This window comes from Symphalangus syndactylus, chromosome 18 (assembly GCF_028878055.3).
Source record: "Symphalangus syndactylus isolate Jambi chromosome 18, NHGRI_mSymSyn1-v2.1_pri, whole genome shotgun sequence".
In the NCBI taxonomy this organism is placed as follows: Eukaryota; Metazoa; Chordata; class Mammalia; order Primates; family Hylobatidae; genus Symphalangus; species Symphalangus syndactylus.
The window spans coordinates 111,682,483-111,694,491 of record NC_072440.2 but is presented as its reverse complement, the minus strand read 5'-3'; the positions used below and the strand labels follow the sequence as shown (position 1 = coordinate 111,694,491).

Below are 12,009 nucleotides of genomic sequence, written 5' to 3'. Positions count from 1 at the left end.
TGACAAGTAAGGAAGCATTTGAAAACATTGTATTGTCCTTTTTACATGATCTGTGATGTTAGGTGTGCATATTTTATCTTCAGGATGAGGAAGTAAAAGGATGAAAATAAGCACATTGCTGCCCCGTATCATCATGTCTAGTTTCTGAAGGAAGTTTGAGGTTCTATAGCTGGAAATGTCCTTGCCTAATACCATCCTCTGGACATGTTGCCTCTACGCTGTGCCCTCCTGTGCAGTGACGCACAGCTGCCTGGCCAGGACATCTGCACTCCTGACCTCAGTATCATGAGGGTCCCAGGCAGTGCCAGGGGGAGGAGACACGTTTGATCCTTGACTCACTAGTGCCTGGAGGATGAGCTGTTGCCAGATGAAAGTGAGTAGTTTCCTCACTGTACCACGTGGAAGTGCCAGGCTGTCTTCATAGGAAGAAAGTTTGCAAACCCAGTGAGTCTTGCTCTTGTTGGAATTACTCAGACATACAGAAAACTGAGGGGATTAAATATTAATAGATTGGATATTTGAACATGATATCCTTAAAACATAAGAAATTGGGAAGAAAAGGTCAAGTAATGAGCTGTAATTAGAAAACAGGATTAAATAAGAGCACTTCAAAAGTTACACCCTGCTTCATTCAGTAATTGCTTTTAATCTCAAAGTCAAAATTTCTTACTCTTCTATTCCTTTATGTTTGGAAATAAAATCCTATAGTTTTTCTTTAATATTTATCTCTATAAATACAGATCCTCAAACAAATCCTAGGACTCTTGACTATTCTGTCCTTACGACTACACCCAGATGATACCATCTGCCAACAAGGGCTCATATGAATGGAGAAACTCATTGCTTTGCCGAATTCAGCTTTTTAAATTGGAACCGATTAGATTTGTTTAAAATACATCTACATGTAAAATTCTGAGACTGCTTAGAAGTCTTAAGGTTCCTCCTAGTTTAGCATTTTCATGATTACAGAATCGCTTGGGAAATAATGGATACAACCTTATTTGGAATATTTCCCAGCAAATCAGGGACTATCTTAGGAAATTATGTCACCAATATATAGTAGCCTCTACTTTAAAAAATGCTAATTATCCCTTCGAGAAATTCTTAGGCTTCAAGTTTTCATTTGTTTATGGCTTTTATATTCTGTGACCTTTTGCCAGTGTCATGATCTCTCAGTAAATCAGAAGTCACGGATTCCCAACAGTGAACCTGTTAAAGAGGTAGAGAGTCACTTTGAAAGACTATTCATTATAGCAAACACTTCATTTATTACTTGTGTTTATTTACAGTATTTACATATTGCACAATAGCTGGAATACTATTTTACATTTATTATACAAAGGACCAACAGAATTAGCCACAGATTTACACTCCACTGTCTCTAAAACATGACCGAAATTTTAATTTTTTCATGCCGTTCCAAATAATACTCTGAGAATTTAACAGTGAAAGTAATACAGAATATCAAATTATGTTATATGAAAATATACTTTAAGATTCTGCTTACGTTTCTAAAGAAATATTTTTTTGCGATTTTACCTAATCAAGAAAATGAAATATTCTCTGTGTTTTATAGCACTACACATCAAATGTGGAGCATTCCTTTTGTGTTTTTTTTTAAAATAAGAGTGACAGATATCACTGTCAAGTACACTGATTTATCGAATATATATCTGCAAACTGTCAACAACATACAAAACTCAAAGGACTTATGGAAGAGTCTGTCTGCAAAAATAAATCTCTTGTCCATGAGGGGATGTGTATAAAGATAGTTCTGTTTCCCTGTTGGTTTCCAAGGCACTTCTCATGGCTCCTGGTGTGCTGCTCCTGTACAGTCTGCTCACTGCTGAAAACAAATACATTGCTTTTGATATGACTATCCACACTTCTTACTGTGAATTCCAGAAGACCTGTCACTTCAGTTAGGGGACACAACATGTTTATAAACGAGTGCATCTGTATTTCTCTGTGTTCCAAAAAGTGTAGTCTATTGTGTTTTTAAAAATGCCTTCTTTCTGCAGTTATTACATGGCTGCGATGCTAAAGCAATGAAAATCATCACAGATACATGTGGATGCTTATTAAAGCTTGAAGAAGAATGCTTAGTCTTACATGTGCTATCAGAATCCTCAGTAGTCCAGGCCACAGGGATTTACCTGGAAGTTCTGCAACCTCAGTGTTCACAGGGTTGGTAAAGCTAATAATCAAGATTAGACATTTGTTTCTAGCATTCTTTGTTGGAATATCTAAACCATTGGTATTGTATTTATTTTTAAAAGAATGATAAATTTCAAGGTTACTAAGATTAGGCTGCATTTGGGAGAGTACACTAGGTACTCGCTACTCAAAACTCCATTTCTTTGACAATATTCTAGAGCTCAGTCTTCTGATTAACTGACCTGTAAGTCCGGACAATGAAGTGTATCTGTGACTGTTAGGGAGGGTCGGTAGGGACATTGTTCTCTTTGGCCTGAAGAGGTCTATTAATGAGCTTCAGAACACGGCAAATGGATTTGCTCTGAGATGAGGAGGGCAGAGCCCTTCCTGCTAACGGCCTGCTTTTCTCAGGCTCTGGGCCTTTCTTTACAAAGACAAGGTCATGGTTTACAGTCTTGCCCTGCGGTCCTTGTGTGTCAGGACAGAAGTGCATGTGGCAGGTGGTTAACCAGCAGAACCGGGACTGCAGGGCCTTCCTGATGCCACACCGTCAACACGAGTGTGGGCACCCTGGGATGCCTGCCCTGCCCTCTGGTGTCTCACTGAGGTCTGCAAAGCACAGAGAAACCCTGGACTGTATCTACACTGTGGTGACCAGCCACAGTAACAATTTGCTGCTGCTGTTTTAAAACTTTTGGAATTTGAAGAAATTATCTTTAAAAAATAGAAGTTATGAAATTATAGTTAACAGGGTATCAATATTTTAAACTTTACCTATCTCTTGGCCAAAATGAACCCAGTTACAGCTGTGGAACCTGTGGCTGTCAAGCAGGTGGCCTTTTGGGAACAGAAGCTTGCGAGCCTGGGCCTTGTCTTGTTACCTTTACCTGCATCTCATCATCAGTCAGGCTCTGATGTGGTTGTCCGGTGATGGGGAGAGTGATGTGAAGGGTGCTGGGGACTATCAAGGGGATTCTGCCACAGCTTGTCTGCGGGCCATCACTGTGGTGTTTGCAAAGCATGACGTGCCCACACAGAGACCCATACAGGAGCCTGAGTCCCACTGACATGACCACGTCCTTCGGTGTAACTGCACCTGCCTCCAGCAGCAGCCAGCGGAGGGGAGGCAGGGGTCGGCTAATGGGCATGTGGACAGAGTAGCTCTTCCAGTGGCTGAGACAGTGGGGAATTGGCTTTTCTCACTTGTAAGTAAGTGGAAAATTTCCAAGGATGTCCCTGGCCCATCTCTGGGAACAATGTGTTTAATTATAAAGAAATACCTAAAAAAAAAAAAAAAATTCTCATCTCCCCTGGCATATCACCTTGGGTGACAGGAATGTACATCTGTTCACTGATTTAAACAGAAGAAAGTCCGTGTGACACATTGGCAGTGGATGAGCAGCTCCAGAGAATTGGAAAGAGCAGGGATGTGGGGAGACATTACTACACAGCACTTACCAGCTTTGACTGGCATTGATACCTTCACTATCTCCAAAGAAAAAGTGCAGTGAAACTGTGCAAAATGCAGTCTCAACCCGCCATTACCCGCTGGCCTCCCTCCCCCAGTGCCATTCCTCTTATTAGCAGCAGTTTCTTCTACTGGGAAAGATGGAGTGGAGGATGCAAAGGCAGGACCCACCATGCCTCCTGCCGGTGTTGGGGTCATGCACCCAACCCTTCTGCTGCTGCTACCTAAATGTTCATAAGCACTGCCTCTCCATAGAGAGCACATCTGTATAGGAAAGAGCACTACCCTACCCTCATCCATTTTACATGAGACAAACTAGAGTAACCACTAGAGAAATATTCCCTTTTCATGAATGTGCTCCAGACAGCTATCAGTGGGCAGGAAGCCTGTCTTTCTTGTGCTGGTGTAGCCAGCATCTGGCAGTGCCCAGACATACAAGACACGTATTAAGTATAAAATTGGTGAAATTACAGTTGCATCCTGCTGTCTAAAGTGACTGAATTCTGTGGCATTTGTGTCAGGAAAATAAAACCTTACCCTTCAAAACATCCGCTGATGGTTGGTATTACATGTTGCATATCAACCCTCAAGGGGCCAAGATGCAAAGTTTAGTTCATAAACGTGGTATGCACTTACATTTTTACTATTAGAGGCTATGAAAAAAAACATTGATAGAAACATTTAAAGAGGATAGCTGTTATCTATGAGCTTATGACTACAACTCAAACATTTACCAGATGTGATAATTTGAATTTACATGGACAATGTTGGTCATCTACTCACTTGTGTTAGTGAATGAATGAATGCCTCGAAGTAAACAGGGACAATTTTAGTCTGTTCCTGGCTTATGCACTCAGTCACATGCTGAAACTAGCTGACTTGCTGTGTTTCAGAGCAGGACCCACTTAGTGCACATGTGCCATGCAGTGAGCAGTTAACAACAGCTGCCTGGGCACTGTAGACAGGCCAGTAGGGCGGCTTTCAGCACTGAGATAAGAGTGTTGTGCCATCTCTACTTAGAATATGGCTACCTCAGCCAAAGAACGAGTGTTCCTAAACTCCCATGAATTTTTCATGTCCCAAGCGGGATTCCCATCTTTGGTATGTGCTCCAGTGCGTGTCTGTCCAAGCTTACCTTATCCTCCATGCACACTGGACTGACAGCCAGCCGGGTAAGAAGCCTGGCGCATCTTTTATAGTCTATGGTGAAAATATATCAGACCCTTGTCAGTTCCTTAAAAAACAAATCGCATTTTTTTTGCAAGTATATCAGCTACTAAAGCCATTTATTTCTTTAAATATCTGAATTCCCTGGAAGCAATACGGAGTCTAATCTGCAGGCATGCATTCTAAGTTGTTGACTTAATAATTTATGGTGTTTCAAGGGCTTAAGCTTCAATGGCAGAAGTTGGATGATGTAAGTGGGGCTGCGGAGGGAAGAGGGACAGACACGAAGACTGCATGGCTGAGCTGGCTGCCCATTGCTTCTCTCAGAAATAACTTCATTTCGCTTCCTACGTGACAATCCTTCCGTACCCTTGTGCTACTTTGAGGTCATGTGCAGGCTGAATCCCAACTTGAGTTGACCATAGGACAAAGCCTTCTGCCTGTAAATTCTAAAGAAAGTGGGTCAAAAGTCAGGCAGCAGAGCAGAGGCCTGGAGTGGAAGGCAAGCAGAAGCAATGTGCCTGTTTCTAAGCGCTGGCTGATACTCCTTGGTATCGTACACAGTCTCCCATTCCACTATTCTGACCGTGCTGCCTATGGAAATTGAGAAGGTGTAATGGGCATGGCCATAAGGGAAAATATGTCCTCAGGGTGAAGATCTATGGAAAGCTGCAATCGTTTGTAAATTATTACAGTTTATTTCTGAATAACAAAATCCTACTTAAAAGTGGAAGAATTTATCCCCAATTGAAAATCTGAATTGAATGGGAAGATTGACAATGATAAATGTGTACAATATGTTAGTTAAGTAGCCAGCTCTACTTCCAAAAATATGCCTTCTAAATATTTATGGCACATATTGTTAGGGATTTTTCAAACAGAAAATGTTTTTCAAAGGTGCCAAGCAGTGGCACTGGGTCATCTGAACGCCTGGCCTTCTCTTTCATAAGCAGCACCATGCTTTTTAGAATGTAGTTTTCCTAAACTGATTCCACATCATGGATGCAGTGGAGTGTGTGATTTCAATGGCTGATCTAATCAATGAATTGTAAAGACTTCCACTTGGGCCATGTCCAGGGTCCCAGCTGACCACATCCTGCTCAACCCAGCCCAACCCAGGTGTTTTCAGCAATGTCTTGCAAACCTCATGTGCAGACCAATCATCTGGGGATCTTACTAAATGCAGATTTTGTTCAGCAAGTCTAGATGGGACTTAGTTCTGCATTCCCAACAAGCTCCCCATGGGACCACACTTTGAGAAGGCACTAAAGTTCCTTCAGGTCTGATATTCCAGGATCTCAAGGATTTTCTTTTATACAGCCTAACGCAGTAAAAAAGTGGTCCAACTTCAGCTCTGCAGTTCTTTATGGGCTAAGAAGAGGCAGAAAGCAACAAAGTGGCCACCCATCTCAAGGCACAGATCTCTCAGCCTTCTCCCTCTGCATGGCCCAGGGTGAGCTGTGATCAGGAGCTTAGTATGACAAAGCCGAGCTGCTGTGAGCAAAAGGAGGTATCCAATGCAGGCACAGCATGATGCCTTGGAAAAAGGCCTGCAGAGTCAACCATGAGATCTGTGCTTTAGCTTTGCTGATATCTGACAGCACAAAAGCAATTCTTCATCCATAACTGAAAAGATGAGATTGAATGACTCAGAGGTCACTTCCAAATTTGGAATCTATGATCCTATTACTGTACGGAAATAGGTAATATAAAATATATGCACATCAAAACAATACAAATGACAAGATTTTCTGGCCCCAGGAGCCACATTAATGATTCCCAAACAGGTGATTACATTCCAAAAGAAGAAAACAGGAGAGTACTAGTGTGCCAGGTCCACATGGAAGGGTGAGGCCCAGCACCGAGAATATAAAAACTCTTCAGGAAGTGTGTGCTGCTGGCCTTGGCGTGAGGATGGTGTTGCTACAGGTATGGTCAGAGGGGCCGAGGCTGCGTTCCATGCATCTTTGTGCTGGTGGTGTGAATGCTAAATGTGCATGTGCCTTAGCCTTGTCCAAAACGTGCTGGTGATGCTACTTCAGTGGGCTAAGGTTCATTGGCATGCACCCGGCACACAGAAGAAGCCCTATAAATGACGGTTATAATTATTTGAAGTAATTTTGCTGCCTAAACAAAGAAAAGCACTTATACTTTGTGTATATTGGCTTTTTGTTTGTTTTTGGAGAGGGAAGGCAGGACAGCAAATCCAGTCTGCTGCCTGGTCTGGCTGGAGAGCCCTGATGACAGCAGTTAGCAGGATGCCTAGTGTTTCTGCATGACTTTTCTCCTGTGAGCCTTAAATGAAATGAAAGTTGGGGTCCGAATTTAAAAAAATGGGTTAGGGCCCTATCACTGTAGCTAATAAGGCTTCAGTGAAGAGAACAAGGAGCTACTTTTGGAGAAATAAAATGTTTTGTTATGAATAAACAGCCAGAAGCAGGTTAGGAAGACTGAAAAGAAACAGGAGAGAAAGCTACTGCTGAGAGCTATGTTGATAAGGGCAGCTCTGCATTTCTGAAGGAGTGATGGAGCCAGCCAGAAAAAGAGTTTTGAAATCACAATGAAATTCTTGGGTGATGAGGTTATAATTACTGATGGGAAGAAAAAGTCTCTGGTCAGAGCAGTGGAGATGATCCAGGTCGATCTTATTCTTGGAGTCAGTTTAGCAACTCATTCTTAACATCTGTTTGACTGCCATAGTAGAGTACACACAAACATGGGCATTGGAGGAGAATTAACAACAGGAGGAGAATCGGAGTTCAGCCCATCCCAAGAGCCTATTATTCCAGTGACTGTAAATAATTTCCAGTTTGGCGTTAGCTGATGCAGAAGTTAGTTATCTTCTGCAATGGTCTGGCGATCTTGGCCCCTAACTCCATAGTGAGGAAGGAATAGGCAAATTTGAGCTAAGAAGGCAGGAGCCTAGATGAGGAAATGGAAAGAGAGGGGAACCGCTGCCTGCACTGCTCTTGCATTTTATAAAAATCCAATGCTGTTACTTACATGCAGGAATGGTGCAGTCTCTGGTGTTGTGATAAAGTCTATGGAAGTGTTTGCTGCACTTTGGACTAAAATAAAGAGGGCCTGGAACACGGAAGAAGAAACAGATCATGAGGACACACAGGTGAAAAGGAGCTCTGGGAGAGGTGAGGAACGAGGAGAAAACTTACCTGTAAGGTGTTTTAGAAACTTGTCCTTCATCCTCAGATCTCGAGGAACAATTTCTGTTTCAGGGAAAAGAAAGTATTATATTACCTGAAGGAAGCATTTTTTAAAAATGTGATCTTAAGTGAATGTTGAAGAAAACTGGAGCTCCATATTAGCCAAGTTGCTTTGCACAAAATAAAAAAGACTGGGGCCCTGGATTGCAACACACGACAGTGAAGAAGACTCAATATCAGGGACATTTACTTTCCTTGAAATAACGGTAACTACTCCTGAAGCTCAAGGGTTATGTCTGCTCTCTACCCCGTGGGATGCAGACAGAGACCACGAAGTTACAGAGGTAGGAAAACTTTTTTTTTTCTTTTAAACATTTAACTTCCAGTGAATAAGTCACTTTTAGGCACTTTAGTTTTAAGGACCTTGGGAATCAAATCCCACAAAACTTCAAAGTTTTTAGAGAAAACCTGACCCTTCAAACAAAAAAATGGGTTATAGAACATTACTTTTTCTAGATAAATATTTAGAATAAGGATTAAAACAGCACGTTTCAGTGAGGTGTAAATTAGTGGGAATATGCATGAACCTGGTTTGTAGGGTAAGAATCCCACGGAAAGACTCTGCCAAGCAAACTTCTACCACCAGGGTTCTCTGCACACGGTGGGTGGGGAGAACCCTGCAAGGGCGTTCTTCTTGAGTTCCGCTTTGTTTTTGCATCTTCACTCCCCCGTTCAGGGCTCCTGGCTGAGCCCCGACTGTGTGTGAAGTCAGGCCCTCTGAAGAGGGGCATTCGCATCCACATCTGACCCCCTAGTGAGAGTCTTCATTCACTCCTAACTTGACGCAGCCGGGATAAAACTGACCTTATCATGTTTGACCTGATTGTGTCACAAAAGCATTAGAAGCTTTCATGCTTTCCTGGGAAATTCCCCGTGGGCCACTACTCTGGGCAGGGCCATGAAGGAGGCTGGATGCTTCCTTCTCAGTTGGGAAAGCTTTGCTGGAAATGCTTCCATTTCCAAAGTGACGGGTGACAGTTTCGTGCGGAAACCACCGACTAGCGCCGCAGCTCACGCGCGCCAGGAGGAGACCGGGCGCTTCTGCGCCAGGAGGAGACCGGGCGCTTCTCCGCCAGGCCTCACGAGCGGACCTATTGCTGTTTTCTTTTTCTTAAAAAAAAAAAAAAAAAAAAAAAAAAAAAAAAAAAAAGGAATGCTGCTGTTCAGTGGTCAAAATTGATGTCTCCTTTTGAAACGTGTTTCTCAAAGACAATTCTATTTCCCAGCAGCCCCGGCCCTCGGGCGCGCTCGGCCCCACTCACCCACTCGCTGCTCCGGCGAAGGCCCCAGCCCCGCCGCCTCCGCGCGGCCCAGGGCGCAGTCCCGCCCAAGGAGCTGCAGGCCCTTGTGCTCCGCCGAGTGGTGCTTCCGCAGCTCCTGGACAAGCTCCACCACCAGCCGCAGCAGCGCCTGTCCGTCCGCCGGCTCCCGGGGCTCCGCGCCCCCTCGGCCGCGCCCCGCCGCCCCCAGCACCAGCAGCAGCCCCAGGAGGAGGGGGCGCCCGGGTCCGCGCATCGTGCGCTCGGGGCCGCGGGGCTGGGAGACTCCGACACGCGCCGGGAGCTGGGCTCGCTGCGAGACAAGGGGCGCGGGGGGCCGGAGAGAAAGTCAGCGGGGGAGGGGGACGGAGCGCGGGGCGGGGGAGGGGAGGGGAGGGGAGGCGGGAGGAGCCGCTGGCGCTGGACCCGGTCCCTCACCTCCGCGGACCCCGAGGAGCAAGCCGGCAGGTGAAGGGGCCGCGGTCTCCTCGACGATCGCGCCCGAGGTCCCGCCCACGGGGAGCGACCGCCGCTGCTGCCGAAAGGAGCCCCCGGAACCCGCCCGCCCGCCCGGCCCCTCCTAACTTTCGCCCGAAAGGCCGCGTTCGCCGAGCGCGCTGCGCCTGGCGCGGGCGCAACTTTCTTTCCCCTTCGGAAGCCGCGGGTGCCAGGCAGCTCCCCGGCCGCAGGCGAACCTCGGAGGGGCCGCGCCTCCGCTCCCACCTCTCTCCAAAAACGCGGCGCCGCGCGCCGGGCCCGGCGGCCGCGCTCAAGTTTGCAGCGTCGCCTTTGTGCGGTGGTCGCCGGCGAGCGCCGAGTCCCCGAAGCCCACGGCGGAGGCCGGGTGCGGACCCTAGCGCTGGCCCCGGCCGCGCCACGTGCTGGAAGCCCCTCCGCCTCCCGGCCGTGGCGCCCGCCCGCATCTGCCACGCGCCACCCGGGAGCCACCTGCGCGTCGTGGCCGGGCCGGTTACCTGGAGCCGCCGGAGTCGCCGCCGTCTGTGCGCACGTCTGTCCCCGCGCCCCGAGCTGCGCCACTACTCCATGCCCGGCGGGCGGAGCGCACGGGACGCGGGGACTTGGCCGCTCCGAGCGCTGGACCCGCGGCCGACGTGGGGTGCGCCGGCTCCGACTCCCGCCTCAGACCTCGGGGCGCTTCTTATCCCCGCGCCCGCCGACGTCAGGCGGGTCCCCGAGGGCTCCGAGCGGGCCTTTAATTAGAAGGCGCTGAAGTGTTCGTACCCCCATGCGGATCTTCGTCAGTCCCCCCGCCTCACCTCGCTCTCGCCTCCCCCCGTCTCCTGCCCCCCTCCCACTCCGCCCCCGCCCGGTCCCCCCACCCGCATCTCCACCGCGTCTCCCCCTCGCCCGCGCCCCGTCTCCCTCGCCCCTTCCCTCCCCACCTTCCCCGTCTCCCGTCTCCTCCTCTCCTGCCCCACCTTCCCCCACTCCCCGTCTCCTCCTCTTCCCCCCGTTCTCCTCCCCCCGCCCCTCCCCCAGTCTGTTTCCCTCCGTTCCTGTCACTTGTGACAGGATGAGAAGAAACGCCTTTACCAGGAACTCGGTTCTGTTTTTGTCTAAATGTAGATCTTGGGCTATTAAAAAGGGAGCTGCCTGATTGCTTCGACATCTAATAAGTCAATTAGAGTCCATCCGTTTTGGAGGGATCTGCTCTCGGGACCTCGAGGGGTCTGCCCCGCCCAAGCCCAGTCCCCAGGTTCGGGTCCCCAAGCCTGGGTTCCCGAGGCGGGGCGGCCGGGAGGCAGGAGCTGGGCGAGCGGGGCAGGCGAGGACTCTCCAGGGCCCCCGAGGTGCGCACAGCTGACCACCCGAGGAGGGGCAGGACCTGCCCTCCCCCCGCCCAGATCCCCTGCGAGAGGACGAGCGAAGGTCCTTCCTTGGCAAGGACCGCGCCGCCTGCGCTCTCCTCTGCGCTGGACCCTCGGCCGGCGGGTCCCTCGCGCCCCGGCAGGGAACGCCCGCAGGAGGGCACTTGCCTCTCGGGCTCGTCTTTAAGAAAGTTTGGCTGTTTGGCTCTTTGGCCGAAGCCCGGCACATCTGTGAAAGTTCAGCAATTTGCCTCTTTTATTTTATTCTTGTAAAATGTATTATCAATCAGTTGCGCACTTTCCCATTCGATTGGTGCTTTCTGGGCAAGAGCTGGACGTCTTCCAAGTCCGCTATCTGGTTGGGAAAGGTGTTCTGAGTGCAATCAGAGAGGCGGAGTGGGCGAGAATTAAAGGCCTGCACCATGATCGGGGCAGTCGCAGGACCGCGGCGGGAAGGTGCTGGCCCAGGCGCACGTGAGCGCGGGCGGTGCGGGCGGAAGGCTCAGCGCCCCGGTCCCGCGAACTCTCGGCGAGGCTCCGTCTGCGCCCGTCCCCGCGACCTCGCTCTCTCCCTGCACGGGGTCTGTTTCCTCAGGAGGAGAAAGTGTCCGGCAGAGCTGGGCGGGGAGGCAGCGTGGAGAGAGAAGATATGAAATGTGCCGGTTCAGGACCCCGCCCCACGCCCTTGGGATGTACGTTCTCTCTGCTCCCTTGAAAAACAGATGGTTTGATTTCACAGCGAGGCTTTTCTTCTTTTTCTTTTTGCAAACTACATGACTGAAATGTGAACATTTCTGCTAAAATACACTCAGGAAAAAGTAAAATTTTATGTCAAACAGACCTTAGGCACATAAAAGGAGGCATTTTTCCTTTCTCCCTTTCGCCTTCCCATGTCCAAGAAGACACTG

General features: G+C 48.5%; 1 protein-coding gene across 4 annotated transcripts; it reads right to left on the bottom strand.

Annotated features, from left to right (window-relative positions):
- Nucleotides 1-1,245: 1,245 nt before the first annotated feature.
- ALKAL2 (ALK and LTK ligand 2) lies at nt 1,246-10,555 on the bottom strand. Of its 4 annotated transcripts, none has more exons than XM_063622879.1 (6): nt 9,711-10,406; nt 9,276-9,585; nt 7,963-8,016; nt 7,796-7,876; nt 4,761-4,825; nt 1,246-1,846 (listed from the first exon to the last, which is right to left on the bottom strand). In XM_063622879.1, the coding sequence occupies exons 2-6, from the start codon at nt 9,526-9,528 to the stop codon at nt 1,841-1,843; spliced, it is 459 nt and encodes a 152-aa protein (XP_063478949.1). In that variant the 5' UTR covers nt 9,529-9,585; nt 9,711-10,406; the 3' UTR covers nt 1,246-1,840. The 4 variants fall into 4 exon arrangements, with proteins under 4 accessions (XP_063478949.1, XP_055107879.1, XP_063478950.1 ...); XM_055251904.2 differs by having other exon boundaries at nt 1,257-1,846; nt 10,247-10,555; XM_063622880.1 differs by having other exon boundaries at nt 1,257-1,843.
- Between the last annotated feature and the right edge of the window lie 1,454 nt (nt 10,556-12,009).

What these genes read in the sequence shown, in the direction of transcription:
- ALKAL2 (XM_063622878.1), bottom strand. Translation starts at nt 10,195, where the DNA reads ATGCGGGCGGGCGCCACGGCCGGGAGGCGGAGGGGCTTCCAGCACGTG. An exon ending in GCTCCTCGGGGTCCGCGGAG is followed by an intron (nt 9,586 to 9,710) that starts GTGAGGGACCGG and finishes CTTGTCTCGCAG; the next exon opens with CGAGCCCAGCTCCCGGCGCG. An exon ending in TTCGCCGGAGCAGCGAGTGG is followed by an intron (nt 8,017 to 9,275) that starts GTGAGTGGGGCC and finishes TCCCTGAAACAG; the next exon opens with AAATTGTTCCTCGAGATCTG.